Source organism: Melanotaenia boesemani, chromosome 7, assembly GCF_017639745.1.
Source record: "Melanotaenia boesemani isolate fMelBoe1 chromosome 7, fMelBoe1.pri, whole genome shotgun sequence".
NCBI classification, from domain to species: Eukaryota; Metazoa; Chordata; class Actinopteri; order Atheriniformes; family Melanotaeniidae; genus Melanotaenia; species Melanotaenia boesemani.
Window position 1 is genome coordinate 5,240,757 of NC_055688.1, and position 20,372 is coordinate 5,261,128.

The 20,372-nt window shown below is 43.7% G+C and overlaps 1 protein-coding gene across 6 annotated transcripts in view; it reads left to right on the forward strand.

Annotated features, from left to right (window-relative positions):
• The window catches only part of matr3l1.2 (matrin 3-like 1.2), a 21,347-nt gene continuing 975 nt past the window's right edge, over positions 1 to 20,372 (forward strand). Inside the window, exons 1-19 of one of the 6 annotated variants that reach the window (XM_041989495.1) lie at positions 1 to 225; positions 3,717 to 4,630; positions 5,169 to 5,230; positions 6,086 to 6,124; positions 7,083 to 7,177; positions 8,691 to 8,734; positions 8,818 to 8,934; positions 9,069 to 9,194; positions 9,275 to 9,451; positions 14,161 to 14,285; positions 14,378 to 14,675; positions 14,744 to 14,959; positions 15,956 to 16,052; positions 16,154 to 16,170; positions 16,368 to 16,490; positions 16,682 to 16,810; positions 17,054 to 17,182; positions 17,256 to 17,386; positions 20,043 to 20,310. In XM_041989495.1, coding sequence (XP_041845429.1) covers positions 3,863 to 4,630; positions 5,169 to 5,230; positions 6,086 to 6,124; positions 7,083 to 7,177; positions 8,691 to 8,734; positions 8,818 to 8,934; positions 9,069 to 9,194; positions 9,275 to 9,451; positions 14,161 to 14,285; positions 14,378 to 14,675; positions 14,744 to 14,959; positions 15,956 to 16,052; positions 16,154 to 16,170; positions 16,368 to 16,490; positions 16,682 to 16,810; positions 17,054 to 17,182; positions 17,256 to 17,386; positions 20,043 to 20,310 — 2,961 coding nt within the window. In that variant the 5' untranslated portion in view covers positions 1 to 225; positions 3,717 to 3,862. Of the gene's footprint in view, positions 226 to 2,376; positions 4,631 to 5,168; positions 5,231 to 6,085; positions 6,125 to 7,082; positions 7,178 to 8,690; positions 8,735 to 8,817; positions 8,935 to 9,068; positions 9,195 to 9,274; positions 9,452 to 14,160; positions 14,286 to 14,377; positions 14,676 to 14,743; positions 14,960 to 15,955; positions 16,053 to 16,153; positions 16,171 to 16,367; positions 16,491 to 16,681; positions 16,811 to 17,053; positions 17,183 to 17,255; positions 17,387 to 20,042; positions 20,311 to 20,372 lie in introns of those variants that run through there. The other 5 variants (XM_041989496.1, XM_041989494.1, XM_041989493.1 and 2 more) reach the window with 5 other exon arrangements.

Consider the following 20,372-nt stretch of genomic DNA (forward strand, 5'->3'; position numbering starts at 1 on the left):
CAGTTAATAATTAGTAAGATCGGCAGCTGGGCCTTTTAGGCGCAAACACAATGAACAGAGAATCTCACGAAGATCCACAACACAAAACAAAACCTTCGCGAGACATTTCAGTTGGGAAGACAAATCTCGCGGTACCTGTCGTCACGTCCTGTATTACCGCTTTCCTTTGACCAAGCGGCTAATCCTCAAAGCTAATCTACTACGTATTGTGAAAAGGTGTGGTAGGTGTGTTTGCATATGTGCATTGTTCTGTGTTTTCATGTTTTCTGATAGTTAATAGCTTCATACATATGTTGCACATTTTCAAATCGGGATATTGATGCGCAAATGGAAACGAAGAGCTAAAAACCGACCTGTTTTAGCATGAGGAGGCTAGTCACGTGTAAGCTAAAGTTAGCTTCAACTGTGGGGCGTAAACAAACTTGAATAAAGAAGTTTGTGTCTGAATTAAACAAACATAACATTTGCGTTAGGAAGCCTTAAAATGAGTAAATGTACAAATACATTTATAGTGTCTGGGAAGTTTACATTGCTGGCCTTTGCTAGCGCTGTTAGCTTAGCTTCAATTTTCAAGTCTTAATGGACTTCGCGTACATACTTTTCGAGTAATGTTAGTTTCTAAGCTTGAAGTCTTAAATACGGCGAACATAATTTATATATTATTACATCCAAAAAGGACAAATAAATGAAGAACACACTAGGTAAAATGTAGAAAACTGTGGTCTTTTTTTTAAAATGATATACAAATTGTGATTTAATGGGATTTTACTGCCGTTATGAATATGAAAGAGCAGATAAGTTTGTCTATAATAAGTGACATTTAAGTTTTTCTAGGAGATTATGAGCCAGATTGTTGTGTGAAAATTATTTTGTCGGTAATATTAATGATTGAAAACATTGCATCCACTAAGAAGTTGGAGGCATTGAAATGATATGAAATATTGGATTAAATAAAGTATTTCTGCCTAGAATTTTGACCCATTTTCTTTGTAACGATAACACTAGAGCAATAAATGGAATAATGCAAATATATTAAATGGTTTCTACGGCACAGGAACACGAATATAGACGTTATCAGAGTAAAACATGAAACAGCTTATTATTTTTACAGTTTGGAATAGAAAGAGAAAAACGACCTCCCAACAGCATGGAGGTATTGCCGGTTGACTTCTGATGCACATCTCATCAGACGTGATCACTCCATCATGGAGATGAGTGTTGTAACACCTGTGTGTTAGTTTGTGACCTCTGAGCCTGAATCAACAAAGAGCTTGTGATTGGTTTTGTATGATAATCACTAAAAATTATGAACAATATTCAGAAAATTAACCACCAACATTCATACCTTGATTTACGGTATTTATATTTCTATATTTTTATTATAAAAAGAGCAGCTACAGCAATACAACTATTCTAGTTTCAGATGTTAGATGAAACCATGAGGAGAAAAGATCAAATTTGGTTTATATTAAATAGGGATTTCTAACATTGGCAACCATGCATAAAAGTCCTGATCCAGCCTCATTTTTTTATGTTTCCAGAAAATCAAGAAACAGCTGATGTACCAAACATTTTTCAGCATGAATCTAAATCTAGTATTTGAGTCAGAACCAGAGTCGGTCCAGTTCTGAGGATCTTAAATCTGTTCTGAGCAGCTTCATTCTTCATCACAGTCTGAAATCTCTTAGAGAAGCTTTCTGTCATTTCTTTAAGTCGTCTTCAGGAATAGTTCTCCAGGATCCTTGAAGCTCTTCTTTGGATGTTTCTGCCTTTTGTTCTGTTTTCTGTCCAGATGATCCCACACTGTGGTCTTGGTTCTGGGGAGGATCCATCCTGCATCAGACCTATTGCCTCTGGTTTACAGTCCAATTCTTGTGTCATGTGACAAACCTCATTTTCCCCCTTTTTCCATTCCTTAAGAATGGCTTCTTTGACAGCGGCGTTTCCTTGGAGACCATTTGATGATGCTTTAGCAAATAGTAGCTCGATGAACTGAAGGTCCAGATGCACCACTCAGGTCCTGGTTCAGGTCTTTGCTGTATTTGTTCTTATTTGGTCAGGACATCCCTTTCAGGTCCTGTTCATCTTGGATAGTTTTTTTAGTTCTGTAACTTCTTTTGTCCTCCACTTTTAAGTACACACTGCACACCATGCTGAGATATGCCGAGTGTTCAGCTGCCGGCTCTGCAGCAATCACCTTGTTGCTGCTAAAATCCTGTTTTCTGTCAAACTGTCTAATCTTTGCTGTTTTTCAGAGAAGCTAAACTACTAATAAAAGAGAACAAATGATGTGTCAAGTGTGTGTTGACATGACACTGGTTCATCCCTTCAGTTAGGAACCTTTTTTTGGGCCATATGAGATTGTTTTAATTTTAATTATTATTATTATCTCCCTGAATGTTTTGCTAAGTGACCTTGTGTTTTCCAGGAAAATGTCTCATCATGTGGTAGGTGTATAACATTTCAAGATTATCCAATTTGTTTATAAATGCTACTGTTTAGTATCAGTAGTTTCTTCAACAACGACAGATACAGTATTCCTGAACTTCTGCAGCTTAAACAGTGAAGAATGACGGCGGCTGCTCTCGGTTTCTGGCAACGCTTCGCTTTGTAATTCTTCACCAAAAACAGATGCAGCTTTTTCATGAAGTTCTTAACTTCTTGGGCAACTGAGGTGTTTACCCACATAAAAGCAAATTCTACAATATTCCACATTTTACAAGTGATTCTAGTTTCACCATCAAATTCTGTTTGTTTTCCACATCATGGAAATCATTGGTTCTAACTTTTCTCTGCTCGAATGATCCACAGGTCAGAGTTAAGTGGCTTAACAATGAAAATCACACATCCCTCTGAAAATGGTGCAAGCACTAGACATAAAATGTCAGAAGAAAATATTTTTAAAGACTCAGAAAGATGGAGAACCGAAGAGCGATTTAGATGATACAGCAAGTCAGAGATGAAGTAATGAGGACTGGATCAGGACTTTTATACGGTGAAGTGAAATGTTTCATATAATATCTGGACTTTTTATAAATCTTTGAATCGAGTCCATTTTTACAATTGAAATAAATGAAGTGCTCGTTAAATGTCCTGCTTTAAAGTGTTGAAACATCTTTTTGAGCGTTTTTAAAGTGACTTTCCATATAAAGTTAGATATTATGAAGTTGGGAGCAGGAGCAGATCTTTCTCCTGGCTGACTATCTGGTTCATTTTCCTTTCTAACTGGATCTTTCCTAAGCAGGTCAAATAGTCTGACTGAAGTCATTTAAGAAAAGTCTTTGAGATATTTTCCAGTGAAGATGACTAAAAATGTGGATGGAACCAGCTGTCATAATTTAGAGTTTCTCTGTATGAAAACACGATGTGGTAGAAGTTCACCTGCTCTCCTTCATCAGTCTTTTTCTGCTTTGCGTCTCTCAGAATGTAAAAGAGGCCTGTTGTAATCTCTCGTCTCTTTGAAATTGCTTGCAGAGGTCCTCCTCCCCAGTGAGGGAGTCTCCATCATTGTTTTCCATAAGCTCATTTCTTCCTCCTGGCTGAGGTGAAGTCTTCTCTGTCTCCTCTTTCTTTAATGTCTTCTCATGTTCCCTCTCTAGTAATCTCAGCTTCACCTGCTCAGGTGGACGTTCACCCCCCCCTCACCTGGCTGAGGGCCTCCTGTTGTCTCAGTGGACTCTTTGTTTGAAGCTTTTCTCTGCCTCACTGTGTTTCAGCAGAAATCTTCAGAGAAGAGGATCCCCCGTCACTTTGTGTACTGTTTGAATGAGGCGTTCACTGACTTGATCCTGCGCTGGTCTTTACCAAACAGAAACTTTCATTCTTAGTCTCTCCTCCGAAGGCAGCGCCACCTGCTGGTGTTATGTCTCAGAAGCTGCAGTCGGACGGCGGTCAGAAACAGTTTTCTGTGGGTCGGGGGCTCCTCGCAGCTGCAGAGACCTTGAACTTCAACATGAATGAGCAGCGTTCCGGTCAGCAGATGGGGGGCATGGCCCCGGGTTTGTTGATGGGGGGGGTGGAGGGCCCGGATGGTGGCGCTCAGATGTCCCGGCGTGGTGGTGGTGGTGGTAATCTTGGCAGCACCATGAAGCTGTTTGCCAGTTTGGGGCTGTCGCCCTCCGACCTGGACGCTCTGGCGGAAATCCCTGAAGAAGAAATCAGTGTGGAAACGCTTCCGCGGATCCTCATGCAGCTCAAGAACCGGAAGGCGGACGCAGGAGAGCGGGGGCCGACGTCCTCCATGTCTTCTGAGGCTGCTTATCGAGGAGGACGGGACTGCTGGGACGAGGGCCGCATGGGGAGGATGAGCGGCCCTTCTATGGGTCCGGGCCCGGCGCGGGCTCCGCCCCCTGCAGACTTTGGATTCGGCTCCATGCAGGATGTGTCCTCTGGCCGGGGCTTCAGCTCCGGTTACAGCAGCGGTGGGAGAGAAGACCGACCTTTCTCTGAGCTCTCCCACCAAACGTCCTATGGTGGGCTCGGCATGGGCCCCTCACCCTCCGACCCCGTCTTTATGCAGCGGAGGATGGGCTCCCCCTCCGACGGAAAAGTCCAAGACTTTTTGGGAGTCATGCCCCCCATGTTCCCCCACGTGTGCTCTCTTTGTGACTTTGACGTTCATTCCAGCATGGTGAGTACGTCCAGCTGCTTCCTCTTTTCTTCTTGGACTAACAGTAAATGTTTGAGTTCACTCGAGCTCACCTGCAGCCTCCTGTCAGCCAATCACAGCCGGTTATCATCCTCCCGTTCAGTGACGGAGTTCCAGTTCATTTAATTTGGTTTAAATCACTTCTCCACTCAGACCTGAAGCTCTTCAGCATGTTAGTTAGATGTTCCAGGTCTGTCTTCTCTAAAAGTCACTTCTGGTCTTTGTTCAGCATGAAAACGGTTAAAGTTACAGCTTCGTATATCCTGAGATTTCTTCTCAGATGTTTGTGGAGTCATATGAGATGAATGAATTTTTTTCCTTTTAAACCATATTTACTAAATTTAAATTGCTCTCAGAAACGTCTCATTGTTGTTTTTGGCGAGCAGTTAGTGTCCACTCACCCAGGGAGCGTCTTCTGACCTCCTCATTTAGATTAAACTGAAAGTTCTGGACTTCTGAGTTAACTCATCATTTAAAAGCTGTTTTCATTGTTTTAAAGAGTGAATGTTTGTTTCTGTAGGAGTGGAACCAGCACGTTAACGGACTTCGACATGCTGAAAACAGACGGCTGCTCCTGGACATGTGAGTCACACTGATGGACCAGAGCCATCTCACACACCATCCAGTTCAAATGTATCTGTAACATGTGGATCATTATTCTAATAACATAAAACCTGGAAATCAGACGTATTAAAGAAGATGAGAAGCAAGCAGGCAGGGACCAGTTCCTTTATAGGAGCCGGTCTAATGTGGACTAGGTTCCCAAGGACTCTGTGGAATCGTGTATGCTCAGTGTTACTTATGTGTTGGCAAAACTTTAGTGAAGTTCTTTCTGACATAGCTTTGTTGTCGATTTCCAGCCGACCAATCAGAGGATAAGACGTCAACCAGAGCGAACAGTGACAGAATTGAGAGCGTGCTGACTCAGGTCCGGCCCCAATCTGCAGATCTGTGTCAGGACCGCAGACTCGGGTCCGGCCCCAGTCTGCAGATCTGTGTCAGGACCGCAGACTCGGGTCCGGCCCCAGTCTGCAGATCTGTATCAGGACCGCAGACTCGGGTCAGGCCCCAGTCTGCAGATCTGTGTCAGGACCGCAGACTCGGGTCAGGCCCCAGTCTGCAGATCTGTATCAGGACCGCAGACTCGGGTCAGGTCCTGGTCTGTGTGTAGACACACAGAGTTTGTTTATTTCCCATGTTGGTCATTTTAGTTCTATCAGATGTTTGAACTCCATCACGATCTAGTCTGAAGTCAGAAATCTCAGTTTTCTGTGTTCGTAAATGAAGAGGATGATGATGATGTTCTAATTTGCTCTGGTCTGTGGTGGCGTCACGTCAAGGACCAACATGTTATCGGTCAGAATGATCCGGATGCTCATCAGAGGTCTGAACCTCTCATGGATTAATGAAGGCTCTGTTTTTTTTTTTTTTTTTAAGGTATCCAGAGTGGGAACCTGGAATGGCTTCAGGCAGAAGGTAAGACACACACACACACTTAAATCACATGTAAATGTGACCTCCATCTGACTCTACGGCCCTGAAGAAGACGTGACGTAAAAGCAGCATGTTGTGTAAACCCGACCCCCTCCTCCAGAACAGAGCTGCGATGTTTGACTCAGCTCAGTGGCGTAGAATTCAGATGAAATGTGACGTGACCGTTTTAGAAATATCAGATGTGGATCTGATTTAGGACCACATATCAATCTGGTCTGGGTCAGATTGGGAAAAATCGGATTTGTTCTATTAAAAAAATCAGATGTGGGTCACGTTTGGACAGAAAAATTTGGACCACATTTACCTGCAGTGCGAACATAACCTGGCTCACCTGGAGCGCTGATGTCGGTTTTATTGAAGAGTTCAGATCTGAAACGCTCCCAGTTCTAGTTTGATGTTGACAGACATGGAAAACTGGAGATATGATGGTTAGAATTTATTAGTACAAAAGTATACACTGTATCTGAATGTAAACATGGGATGTGCAGGGGTTGCTTTTTTATAATAATAATAATAATAATAATAATAATAATGGATTAAATTATATAGCGATTTTCATGGTAGTGAAAAATGTGGCAACCAATCCGCGCCAACGGCCTCTCCAACTGCAAACATTCAAACACTAGTGATGGTGACACTGGAGGAGGGTGAAGTGTCTTGCCCAAGGACACAACATCTGGAGGAGTGGAATTCAAACCGCCAACCTCCTGGTTATTGGACCACCCACTTTACCACCTCAACCACTGCTCTGTTATTTTGTCATAATGGTGGAATCAGCTGATACACTGTTACCATTTAATTTAATGATTTTTGTGCATTTTTAGACCCGATATGTTATTGTTAGTTGAAGTTAGTTGGAGTGGAAAAATAAAAAGAGGCGAAGTTTTGTTGGACAAAAACAGACGGCAAACATGATAACTGACCTGTAGTTGTCTTGCAGCATGGGACGCCGGAACACCCCCAACCTGTCTGCAGGACTGCTGGGACCGGGCCCCATGCCATCAGGACCGGCAGGAGGGATGTCCTCCAGCTGGGGTGAGACACTGATGGTCTTTACAGGAAGTTCAGTCACCAGATCAGACCTAGCTTTAAACATGCTTCACTCACTGTCAGTTCTTCATCTATACGTAAACGCAGATCATCACCATCATCATCATCTTCTCCTGGAAGAACGATGCTCTGGATAAAAAAAAAAAAAAAGCTCTGACCTATGCAGCTCAGAATCTTGTGAAAGCTGCAAAATGTCTGCACAAACATCTCAGCTTCTATGTGCATCTTTCTCTCAACAGAAAACAGACGTGTAGCTTAACTGGTTTCAAAGCTTAAGACACTTGTGACAGACAGGTGATCATTGATCTGATGGTAGGGCTGGGCAATTAACTGAATTTTAATCTCAATTACCATCTGGATTTTCAACGATCATAAAAATGAAATAATCCGATTATTTTTGTCCTTCTCAGTTTACTCTTGTGCTGTTTTCAGTTGCAAATCGAGCGCCACTGGCGTTGCAGCGCTCTGCTGCAGACTCCTCCCACGGCCCCGACCGCTTTGCTTTTATTTAGCGCGAGTTGCATTTCTTCCACACCAAAATAAAGGCTTCGCGTGTGTTGGGCTAAATGTTCCCCAATCATTTCTCCCTGCAAAGTCAGCGATTATTGGTTCCTAATTTCAAAATAACGGTCGGATTGGAAATCACTTCACTTCCGTCACTTTGCAGTTCAGACACATTTTAACACGACACAGCGTACAACTTTAGACATAATTTCAGATCTACCTTAAAAATATTTAAGAACATAATTGTCTAATTTAAGGACTTTTTAAGGTATTAAATGCATATTTCCAAATTCAAGACTTCTAAGACTTTTTAAGACCCCGTGGGAACTATGTATAGTTCGTCTCAGACCAGCATCACGATCTGCCCGGTGTGATCTGGGAAAACTGAGTCTGGAGACATTTCTCATACGAGTGAAATCACAGCGACTTCTGATCAGATTCTGCTTCTCTCAAAAACCTCCCGTTACATTTCTGCTGTGATTTGGACCTGAGTTAGAGAGTTTTAATACGTACTATAACAACGAATGTCCAAGTTTTGTTAAATGACATGAGATGGGAAACATTCCCTGACCGTCACTGAACTGCATTACACCATCCGTCTTTCTCCAGACATAAATTCATTCAAATTCATTTCTCTTGAACAATTCAACTTGAGATTGACATTAATTGCAGTCATTCTGGGAATGTTTGCAAGTTGCATCAAATCAAGTCTCCTTCATCTCTGCAGAACATTTAAACCCAACCGAGGTTAACCAAAGAGCTTCGGGACAAAATTACAACATCCAAAAAGTTCTGTTGGGTTCTGTCCTCTAGCTGCAGATGATAAATGATCTTTATCTCCTGCTGTTAAACTAAATCTGTTTTTTTAAATAAATCCTGGAAAAACATTTAAAGGAATTTGAAGAAAAATGTTTACAAAAACTACAAGTTCGTGAAGCTTCATGAGGTCCAGCTGTTTGGTCCCATCTGATCTACCTTTGTGTTTGTGTGTCAGGAGGAGGTGGAGGTCCTGGTCTGCCTGGAAACCAGATGAATACGGTCAGTTGGCACATTGTTGCTGCTTCTCAGGGTTCTGTTCTTTGGGTTCTCATGGTTCTGTGGTGTAAACATTGTGTCCTCAGATTAGAAGCAGAGTGGTGGTGGTGAAGTACGACAGGAAACCTTTGAGCAACAAGACCCTGTTTGCCTTCACCGAGCCCTTCGGCCGCCTGGCAGAGCACCTGGTCCTCAACAACAAGGTACAGAAACTGGTTCCACCTCCTCCTGACCCAGTCACAGGTGCAGAGCAGTGAGTTTGGGTTTTAAGGGAGGAGAGAACAACCTTCGTTGTCATAATTAGATTTCAGTTTTGTCTGGTCTCCGTCTCCATCAGGCCTTCCTTGAGATGAGCTCTCATGAAGAAGCTCTGGACATGGTGAACTACTACAAGCAGCGTCCAGCGTTGCTGTACGGGAAGCCGCTCAACTTCTACCTGTCCCAGAGGCTGATGGTCATCGAGGTACCGCCGTGCTCCGCTGAGACTCGGACGAAGCCATCTCCGCTCAGAACCTGACTCTGTTTTCTCTGTTTGACCCTCAGAAAGACAACCGGTCTTCAGACCGGTCCATGGACAGACCCGTCCGGGACATGAAAGGTCACGGCAGCAAAGTGGTTTTCTTCTCCCACCTGCCCAAAGAGGAGGAGAAGAAGAAGGAGCTGCTGACCATCGCAGGACGCTTCGGCACTGTGGAGAAGCATCTGTTCCTAACTGACCGGGTAAGCCGACCAGAACCGTCTGCTTCTGGTTTCACCTGTTAGCTTCTTCAGACACAGAATCCAGCAAGAACACATCTATGTACCGTAGATCTGGGAGGAATCTGTACAGAGGACCATCAGTCCTTCTGCTACATCAGAATCTTCATCTTTTACTGTAGACCTACAACTCCACTCTGCAGCAAGAAGTGACTGCTGGTCCGGTTTCTGCAGAACCAGAGGCTTCGGGTTGAGGAGCGCTGGTCCTTCTTGGTGTCTCACAGTTAACAGCCTGAACTCTTCATCACTCTGACTTCTACTTTTTAAATACAGTTACCAGACGGAGTTTAAGGAAAAACTTTTACTTCCATTGGCAGAAATATAACAATCTCCCCTTTTTACTCTTTTTAGTTAGGTGCTGCATTAACATGAAATATTGCAGTGTGTTTTATAGAACATGCAAAACAAAAATAAAGCACAGATTGAATGATGCATTAGAGTAACATTTAAAGTTTAGCTGTGCACACACCTTCGCTGAGGGCTCTCTGTAAGTGCAGATGCTCCTTTTTGGTTAAGCAGTTGGCGAGTTGCTCTTTGGTGGCTGAACAGACAATCTGCTGAACTGTCCCAGAGTGTTTCAGCTCCTTCATGTTGCTGATCTCAAGACACAGTCTTTACTCTGTGACAGACTTTGTTCATTTTTCTGCATCCAGAATGATTCTGTTACACACACAATGGGTACACTTTTGCATGAGCAGTGACGAGTTGTGATTTCTGCATACAGTGTTGCAAGAAAAGCTGCTCTCTCCTGCTAATGTACTCCACACAACTCTCCTGGATTTACTTTTGACACAGTAGCTCCTAACTCATCTCTGACTCTATTGTACCAGTACAAAGAAGCATCCACACAGTCCATTTGCTCTGTGCCTCCTGAGGAGGGCGGATGTAAATATCTCTTGTCAGTGTTTTGCCTTGTAAAAAAGGCTGTTTTAATGTTGATGGAGTTCAGCTGCCACTTGGTTTGACATATGACAGCCATGATCATCTTCAGGGACTCTGTAGCACATGTAGGTGGGTCTTTGGGAAGGTCTTTGGTATTCACCTCCTCAAAGCCTCTTGCTACTAGTCGGTCTTTTGGCACAACACCAGCAGCTGTTTCCTTTAAAGAGTGCACACCCACCTTGGTGAGATGCATTTCTGACCTTCATCTGTGACTTCATCAAATACATCGTTTTTCTTCCAGTTCATGAGCTCCACATATTTACCTGTTGTACCAGCTGTTTCCTCAGGCTGGCTGAACTGCAGGTTGTGCCAGTCTTTGTGTTTTCCAGTAGCTTTTCCTGCTCTGCTAAGGACAGTTCCAGTATAGCTTTTCCCACCACCATGTAACAAGCTTGTGGTATCTTAGACTGATCAGAACTACCTCCTGCACTTGGTTCTGATGTCTGTGGGGGTTCAATATTATTATTAGCATTTTGAGATCCGTTGTTGATCTCTATCTCTTCCTCGTCATCATTTTTGGATTCACTGAGATCTGCTGCAAACGTAGCTGCAGGATTTTCAACAGTGTCCATTCTCCTCTTTGGTGGATCATCCACTTTTCTCAGTCTGGTCTGATGTACCTGCACATATGCTCCCCCGTGTCTAACAAATACAACAGCACCATCTTGACCTGTTTCTGTCCCTGGTCCCTGGTCATTACAGTCTACCCTCTTATAGTAGACTTTGTCTCCTGTGTCGTACCTGTCGTCAACTGGCCGCAGTTGTTTGTGAAGGCTCTTTTGATTCTCTCAGAGCATTCGGCCTCTGTAAATGACAGTGGTTTCCAGGGCTGGGGGTGTATCAGTGAGCACTGAGGGCAGGTTTGGATTCTGGCCAAACACTAGCTGGTAAGGAATATAGCCGTGTATGTTGTGCATGGAGTTCTTTGTCATAAGTGCCCAATCAAGTGCTGTTTTCCAGTCACAGTTGTCCCTTTTTACTTTCAGCATCATTTCAGTGAGAGTTTGATTGTTCCTTTCCAAAAGGTCATTACTCCATGGGCTGTAGGCTGCAGTAGTTTTAACCTCAATATTAAACCTTTCAGCCATGTCTTTTATTTCTTCCTTATTGAATTCACCTCCATTGTCACAAAAAAGCCTGCGTGGAGGGCCATGGACACTGCTCCAACAGTGGATAAACTGCCTCACTGTCTCTTGGTGTCTTTGTGGTGACTATGCTCCCTGCACTGAAGCGCGTGAAGTGGTCAATAGCATGTAGATTTTTGCTCCTCCTCCACACATTTGGTTCAAGTTCATGCAGGTCGAAGCCATAGGAAGACCAACAACTGGTTTGTTTTTTGGTTTACTGTACCTTCTGCACGTTTGCATTGCTTTCTTTATATTGTGTGTCTGAGCAGGCCAGTAGCTTCTGCAGCCTTTCTTCTGATGCGTGGCCAAATTGCCTGTGTAGTTTCAGAAGTATCTTCTCTTTTTTTGGTGCTCATCTTCATCTTTTGTCTGAGTCTCACTCGCTTCCTTTTTGTCCTGACTACTGTCTCTTAAATTCACACAACAGTGCCTAGAGGATGTTTGCTCAAGTTTAACTGGCTCTTTAAACAGTGTTGCCTTATCATGTGCAATGTCCAACACAGCACTTGCTTTCTTCAGTGAGGCTTTGCTTTGTTTGCTGGGACAACCTCTGTTTCTATTTTGCACCTGGTCTGTCCTATATTTGCTGGTAGTCACTTTTCTAATGGAGTGAATAACTTTGCCATCACCAAATGTAAATGGCCTTGCACTTAGTTCTTCCACTACTTTGTGTAACTCACTTTGTGGCAGTCCATCTGTGTAATCCTCAAGCCATTTTTTCCACACACACTGTTCTTGTGCAGGCTGTCAATCACCGCTGACCCTCGAGCTTCCACCATGAAGATTTCTGCATGAGACAAAGTTTCGTTGGAAAACAGTGTGATATTGCTTTCTTTGTATTCACCTTCTTTCAGTTTGACACTTTCTCTTTTGTGCGGACAGTCCTTTGCTCAGTGAAATGTGCTCTGACAAACTGCTCATCTCGTTCTCCTGCCACTTGTATCAGTAGGTTTGTACCTTGTGTCGCTGTTTGGGGCTGCAGGCTGCTGGATTTGGTATTGTGTAGACTCAGTCACTGTCTGTGCTGCTGCCCTCTCGTAAGTGACGTCTCAAGATAATTCAAGAGATTTATTTGTCATTATGCACAGTGCAGGACACGGGTACAACGAAAATTCCAAAAATTCTTTTCAAAGCTGATTTTATATCAAGGAAGGAAACGTTTGAACAAGCTGTCAGCGCCAGCTGTTTGTCTTTTACGCTGAGACCAGCCGTATCCAGGCTACACAGCATCTGGGAGCTCCAGTTTAAACAAACGGTTCTTTTTGTACCGTCGCTCAAACTCGACAATGTGATCCACCATAGACACACCGTAAGCGACAAGGTAACTGCTAGCTCCTGTTTCTTTTTTCGAACTAACTTGTCTCCATATTTCAATCTCATTTTTCCAAGTTTCGTAAGATCGTAAAATCTCGTAGCTGCCAGCAGAAGCCATCCTCTGCTACCGGTTTTAAATACAATAACCAGACGCGGTTTAGAGAAAAACGCTTACTTCCATTTCAGTCCCTCACAGGCGTAGTAACACGGGACTTCATCCAAACCTTGTGCATGAGGTGGCAGAAACTTAACAGTATTGATCGTGTGTCTATGAAGCAGATGCTGTGAAGAATGAAAGCTCTGAATTTGTGGTCCAGGAGCCTCTGAAGATACGTCCTCCTAATCCTTTTATCCCTCCTAACTCTCATCATGGAGGATTTTTAATCAAAGCTCCAAAAAATTATCCCATAAATTCAGTAAAATCTTTTTCCTTTTACTCATCTTTTTCATCCTCTTCCGCTTCTTGTTTTTTTTTTTCCCCATCTTCATTTTGTTCATTTTAACTTTTGTCTTTTTCTTCTGTCTCCTTCATCTCTTTTTTGTCCTCTTCTCCTTTTTTTTCTTTTTTTTATCTTGGATCTCATCCTCTTCTTTCACTTATCTCCGTTTTCATCCTCATCTTTGTCTTCATCTTCTACTTTGTCCTCTTCCTCTTTTTCTTTTACATCTAGTTCTTCTTACTTTTTGTCCCGTCTTCTTTTCCTCCATCTCCTTTGTGTTTGTCATCCCTGTCTTCTTCGTTGTCTTTATGTTTAGATGATTTTTAGGACTGTGTATCCATCAGTATCTCAACAGGCAGCAGCTGCGTCATCTTCTTTCTTCTTTGAAAACTGATTTAAGAAATCTTGACCCGAATAAAAAGTTGATGGAGCAGAAGTTCTGGTTGCGTTCGGGTTGGTCGACCCTCCACAGAGACTGCAGACAAGCAGGTTTCACCTTCCAGAAAAAGCCCTGATGAGACTGGTTGGTGTAAATTAGAAAACCACTCATTTCCTGATTCGATTGGAATTTTATTACATCCAATTCGATGTTGATAAATTTACAGATATTTGCAAAACATCAATTTTTCTTGAATCTTAAACACATTCTCATTAATTTTATAAAACACTGAGACAGTTTACATGACCATCAAAATCAGATGTGAGTAATCAGATTACTGTAATAATCTGATCTGACGGATCCACATGCACGTGTAAAACATGTGCAATACATCAGTTAAATTTGAATTTATTCAGATAATCTTTTTAGCCTAGCTCTAGTGTACATGTGTGTAAATGTGTGTGTGTTCAGGCCTTCATCCAGATGGGAACCACAGAGGACGCAGAGATGCTGGTGAAGTATTACACCGTCAACCCCCTCATCATGAAGGGACGCCTCATCCGACTCAACATCTGCACCAAATACAAAACCCTCACGTGAGTCCAGATACCTGGTTACCATGACAACCGCACCTGAAGGGATGCCAGACAGGCTCCTTCTTGAACTTAATGCCTTGTGGTTTTCTCAGCGTGAACCGCAGACAGAACGAATCTGGAGGAGACGATCAAAGCAGGAGGAGCAGCCGAACAAACATCACCTCCTCCAGCTCCAGAACCCCCTCGTCCAAGTCTTCATCCAAGACCAGAGAGGAGAAAAAGGAGGAAGAGGACAAAGTGAAGTCTGAGGAGGAGGAGGAGGAGGTGTCTGGAGTGATGCAGGGAGGAGAAGAAGGAGGAGAGGGTGAGGGAGCTGACGCAGAGGAGGAGGAGGAGGAGGAGGAGCAAAAGACAGCAGAGGAGGAGGTGCAGGAGGAGGAGAAAGAGGAGGTGAGGTAGCTGCAAAAAAAAGCATGGAGGAAACAGCTGATCTGAGCTAACATGTCACATCCTGACAGATTCCTGCAGCCGATGATGTCACTGATGATGTCACTGATGATGTCACTGATGAGAAAACTGGAGACATGGAGGGGGCTGAAGGTGAGCCCCTGGAGGGGGCGGAGCCAGAGGTCCAAACTGAAGCCCCCACTGACCAACAGGAGAACAAAGAGGAGGTGAACCCAGAACCAGCAGAAAGCGCTGAGACTGTAGAAGGAGACCTGCCTGAAGACACGGTAAGACCCGCTTTCTAACGTGGATCAGTGCTCGCTCTTAAAGGGACCACGCCGTTTTTATAACAGCTCTGTAAATGTGAGCTCCACGTCTCTTCGGAGTGAAACAGAAAACTCCTCAGTCGACTGTTCATTGTTGTCATGGACCAGTGGTGCACATCTCACGGTTCCAGTCATGGTTCTGATGGACAATGTGACTGCACTGGTTTTTAATCTGAATGTGGAGGCTCCAACATCGCCACGGTTACAGTTCCTGGGTCTCATTTGTAAAACATTGCGTAGGATCTATACTAAAAGTGTACGTACCCCAAAAACTAAAAATGGCCAAAAAAAAAACCTATATAACTATAGGTATATAAAACTATGCGCACGCACCTGAATCGGCCTCATATCCCGCCCTGAACACGGCCAAACCAGCTGTACATGAATATCGCTGCATATGCTGATGAAAGAGGAAATCCTTAAGTTCCTGGATCCAGACGGTGATCCGGATCACCCCCAAAATTTCATCTTTTCTTCCTTTTTCCATTTCTGACATTTCCTGAAGTTTTAATCAAAATCCATCCATAACTTTGAGTTATGTTGCTGACAGACAAACCAACGCCCCCTAATACATGACCGCCACCGCCGTGTGAGAGGAGGATGATGCATTCTGACTGCAGTTTACCACCTGCATCGTATCCAAAATGTCCGTACGCATGGGTCAGAGTTTACGTACAGGCACATTTTCCCGCCACTTTCAGGCCCCGTTTTTATAAATGAGACCCCAGGCCCGGTTCCTGTTCGTCATGTGGGAATTTTTGTCATTTTAATCACAACCAATATTTTAACTTTTTACTTTCAGCTGGTTCTGAGTCTGAATCTCAGTCAGGGTGACCGAGGTGGATAGTTAAAGGTCACTGAGTCAAAGCTCCAAGAGGTTTCTGATTTGCTGAACCAGTTTGACCAATAAAAAAAGGGACATGGTCCAGATGTGATGCTGGTTGTGGTCTGTTTCAGGGTGATCAGGACTTCATGGAGAATATGGAGGACTTCGTCACGCTGGATGAGCTGGAGGAAGAGGAGGGTGATGCCGACACAGAGTCGGACGCCATCGGTACGTAATCGCTGTTATCATCACGTCACAATGACATCATTGCTGCATTTTTAAAGTTAAAATATAAGATGTTAAACTCTGTTTTTCTGTTTTCTCTGCAGACAACACAAAGAAAGGGGTATGTATCCATGGAAACGCCTTCTATCCAAACTGACTTTCCAAGTTTATTCACACATCAGATCCGACTTTTTTCCTGCTAGTTTTAATTTTGCCAGACTTCCAGCAGGATCTTCATCGCAGCAGATTGACTCTGCTCTGTCTTCATCCTCCTCCTCCTCCTCTCTGAGCTCCTTAACGTCGTTTCTTCTCTTTCAGGGGATGAGGGTCGTCAACATCGTCGGCTTCAGGCGAGGTTACAACTTCCTCAACGAGCTGCTGGGACTTGCCAAACCTTTTGGAAAAGTGGTCAAACATCTGGTTCTGGACCTCCGACCTGAGGTAGCTGACCCGGTTCTGTCTCAGATTCCTGATTGAAGATGATGAAAAATAAAACCTTCATTTCATGTTTTTCTCAGTAAAGTTTGATCTTTGTGGACAGAATCAGAGCTGTTCTGATCTGAAGCTAATGATGAAGCTGCCTCCTCTTCATCACAGCAGACTGAACCCTTTGGTCTCCTCTTCCTCTTCAGGCGTACATTCAGTTTGAGACGGAGGAAGAGGCCCGGGCCATGGCCCGCTTCTATAACAGCAACGTGACGGCGTCGGTGTGTGGCCGGCCTGTCCGGGTCAGCCACTCCATGACCTACCCCACCATCCAGGTAAACCTGCAGGTCCCAGCTTTATGGGTCAGACCCAGAGTGGGATCAGAAACCAGGACCAGTCCAGCTCAGATAATCAGAAACCGGTTCTGGTCTTTAGAACTTTTCTGTTCTCTGGGTTTTTGACACACCTGAGCGTTGACAGATCAGAACGTCTGCAGGAAAATAAATCAGAAAAATCCAGAGATGAAGATTCATGTGAAGTTAAGATGCTTGTTTGTGTGTGTGTGTGTGTGTGTTCAGTGTGGATCCAGCAAGGTGGTGTACATCGGTCAGATTGCCAACTGTAAATATGCCGATGAGGACATCCTGAAATTCGCTGAGCCATATGGAAAAGTCCGGAAGTATTTCCTGAACAGGATAAGGAGGGAGGTAAGGAACCAAACAGAGCCGTGCAGATCCAGGTGCTGGTTCAGAGTTCCAGATAAAAACTGTCTGTCTGCAGTGTTTCATCGAGATGTACCGGGCCGAAGATGCAGAGAAAATGGCGGAAGCTTACAAAGCGAAGCTGCCGCGGTTCAACGGGAAACGCCTCACCATCTACGTCAGCAGGAAGTACCGGCAGCTCAAACACGGGTGAGGTTCTGCCGGAAAACGGCTTTTAGTACAGGAGGAACAGCTCCTGCAGGTTTCAGGGTCTTTAGTAGAGATGTGAGACTTGGAGCTGCAGGACGTCTTTTTCCAGCATTTGTAGTTTCATCATGTCTCACCACCGCCTGCACGAACCTCCAGACACATCTGGCTGTCGGCACCATGATACTGAGGCTAGGTTCACACCAAATCCGATTTTTTTTGCCACTTGGATCTGATCTTTTGATGACAGTCTGAACGACACAGATCCGTTTTTTTTCAAATGCGACCCAGGACACTTGGACATGTGGTCCTACATCCGATACGTATCTGATCTTTTGTCATGCGACTACAGTCTGAATGCCCAGGTCGCATTAATCTGACCTACACGTCATACATGACATTGTTTATAAAGTCTTATCTGTAAAGGCGCTCGCATCACTCTCCACCACTCCTGGCTGTGACTCCGTACCCACGTTTCTCTGTACAGACGTTGCTGCTGCTGCTCCACAAAATGCCATGGCCACAAATCTGGCTCTCCTCTTTTATAATCTCCTCCTTAAAATGATGCCATTGAAAATGTGCTGGCTGTGGTTGGACAATAACTTTAACTGTTACCTCACACACGAAGACGTCACTTGCATGTCACGTCGTGTCTTCTACGCATGCGGGACACTTGTGGTGCGACTAAGGTTCATACAGATCACATTCAAGTCGCATTTAACTGGAAATGTGAACGGACTCTCAAAAAAATCGGATTTCACAAAATAATCCGAATTGAGCATTATGCCCTGCAGTGTGAACCTAGCCTTAGATCTAACCAACTGAAACATGTTGGACAAATGTGGAAACTTAAACTGCCATCTGGTCATGTAAATCTTTAATAGATGGATAGAAATCAATCTATTAGTTCCTCATAAGGCTGGACGTTATGACCTGACTGAGATCCCAATATTTTTTTTACTTTTATCCAGATACATGACATCTCGACGTTCTCCTCTAAAACACTATCAATGATGAGTTCAACATTATCACACATAAAAAGACACCAGTAGGATTTAAGTAAACTCAGCTTAATGTAACTTCATTGTGATTTTTCACTTTCATCAAACATTTTGAACCAGGGACCTGAACTCATTTAATAAAAACGAGTGTTTCCCCGACCATTTTATTAGAGGGGCGCCCCAACCCCCCCAATTAACTGCTATATGGCTATCTGCATACTTCCATGTTTTCATGCCTATTTTGTCTCCTGAAACAACACGTGTGCGGGAGGGTTGTGTGGATGGGCGGGGGAGTGAGCCGTGCTACGTACGCTGAGCTTCACTGACCAGCAGAAAAACCCACGTAGACATTAAAACGCTGCTGTGAGAGTTCATACTTGATGTTCGCAATAGACATTTTACATATCATGTAAAACTTTTCACGATTAATCAAGTATACCGGGGTGGCCAACGTTGGTCCTCGAGAGCCACAATCCTGCAGGTTTTACATGCACCCCTGCACTGACACACCTGATTTAAACTAATGAGTCATTGTGCAGATCCTTATAGGCTGTTGGATCCATTTAATTTGAGTCAGGTGTGTTGGTGCAGGAATGCATGGAAAACCTGCAGGATTGTGGCTCTTGAGGACCGAAATTGGCCACCGCTGAAGTATATTCTATATCGCCCAGCCCCAGTTCCTCACATCCCCAAATATCAAGAAGAAATCTAAAATGTGGCCTTAACACATCCCAAGTCTTGGGTTCGGTTCTGGACCTGGGTCAGGCTACATTCTTGCTGCAGGGAAAAGTGTCTCAAGCCCAACTTGTTGACCAATATGTGACCCATATCTGATCTTTTTATCACAGGATGAACAACAGAAATCTGAGACAAGCCACATGCGGTACTACACCTGATACGTCTGACCTTTTAGAACGTGACCTCAGTCAGAACGATTGTCACATTTGATTAAAAAACATCACAATTGTGTCAGAGGTGGGACACGGCAAGATTCAATGTAGACAATCGATGGAACGTTAAGTCATTTTGTCGGCTCTGATTGGTCAACAACTTCTAAACTGATATACACGCTAATGTGTAGCTTCCATATTTACTTCTGTATACATAGTGTGACGTTGCGTCTTCCTCTGCACATGCAGGATACTTTGGTGTCAGATGATTCACACTGGAGTCTGACAGAAGTCACATTAAATTATAATGTGAACAACCACAAGAAAAACCTCATAATTGAGCATTAAAACCTGCAGTTTGCAGCGTCTTCTTGCTCCATCCTGAGGAAATCTGCTGGCTTGTTTCTGCTACTGATGTTGAGACTCACTGCTTAAAAAAAACCCACTTCATTCTGTCTCAGGTCAAAGTTTATTATTAATATACAAAAACATTTGATTAAATTCAACAACAAACAAAAAAGTGAAAAAAAACTATTAACATGTCTAAATAGAGACAGTGATGTAGAAACTAAAAGTTCTGAGTTTAATCTGGTCTTTGAACATCTCAGACTGCAGAGCTCTGACTGGAGATGGAAAGAGGTCTGTTAGATAAGGACGAGGGTAAAAATGACCCCTTTGTGTTTCTAGGTTTGAGTCAGACTGACATGAAGCTGATTTTAACTTAAATGTCACGTCTGATAAATAATTCAGTGTCATGTCTTCATTCAGCCATCGCTGTCCGAGCGTGCCCAAGAGGGTGAGCAGCTCGCCGCCCAAACAAGCCGAAGAACCTCCAGCCAAGAAACTGAAGGAGGAGGAGGAGGAGGAGGAGGTGGAGGTGGAGGAGCAAGAGCAGGAAGAGGTGAAGGAAGCAGTAGAGGAGGAGAAAAATGTTGAAAGCGCTGACATCAGTGGTAAAGGTGTGAAAATTGAGGAAGAGGACTCAGAGGAACAACTTCCAGAAGGTTCTGATGAGACTCAGAAGACCGGTGAAGATGTGAGTTTTGTCTTCTCATTGATCAATAATTAATAGTCTGATCAGGAAACCTCCAACTTCAT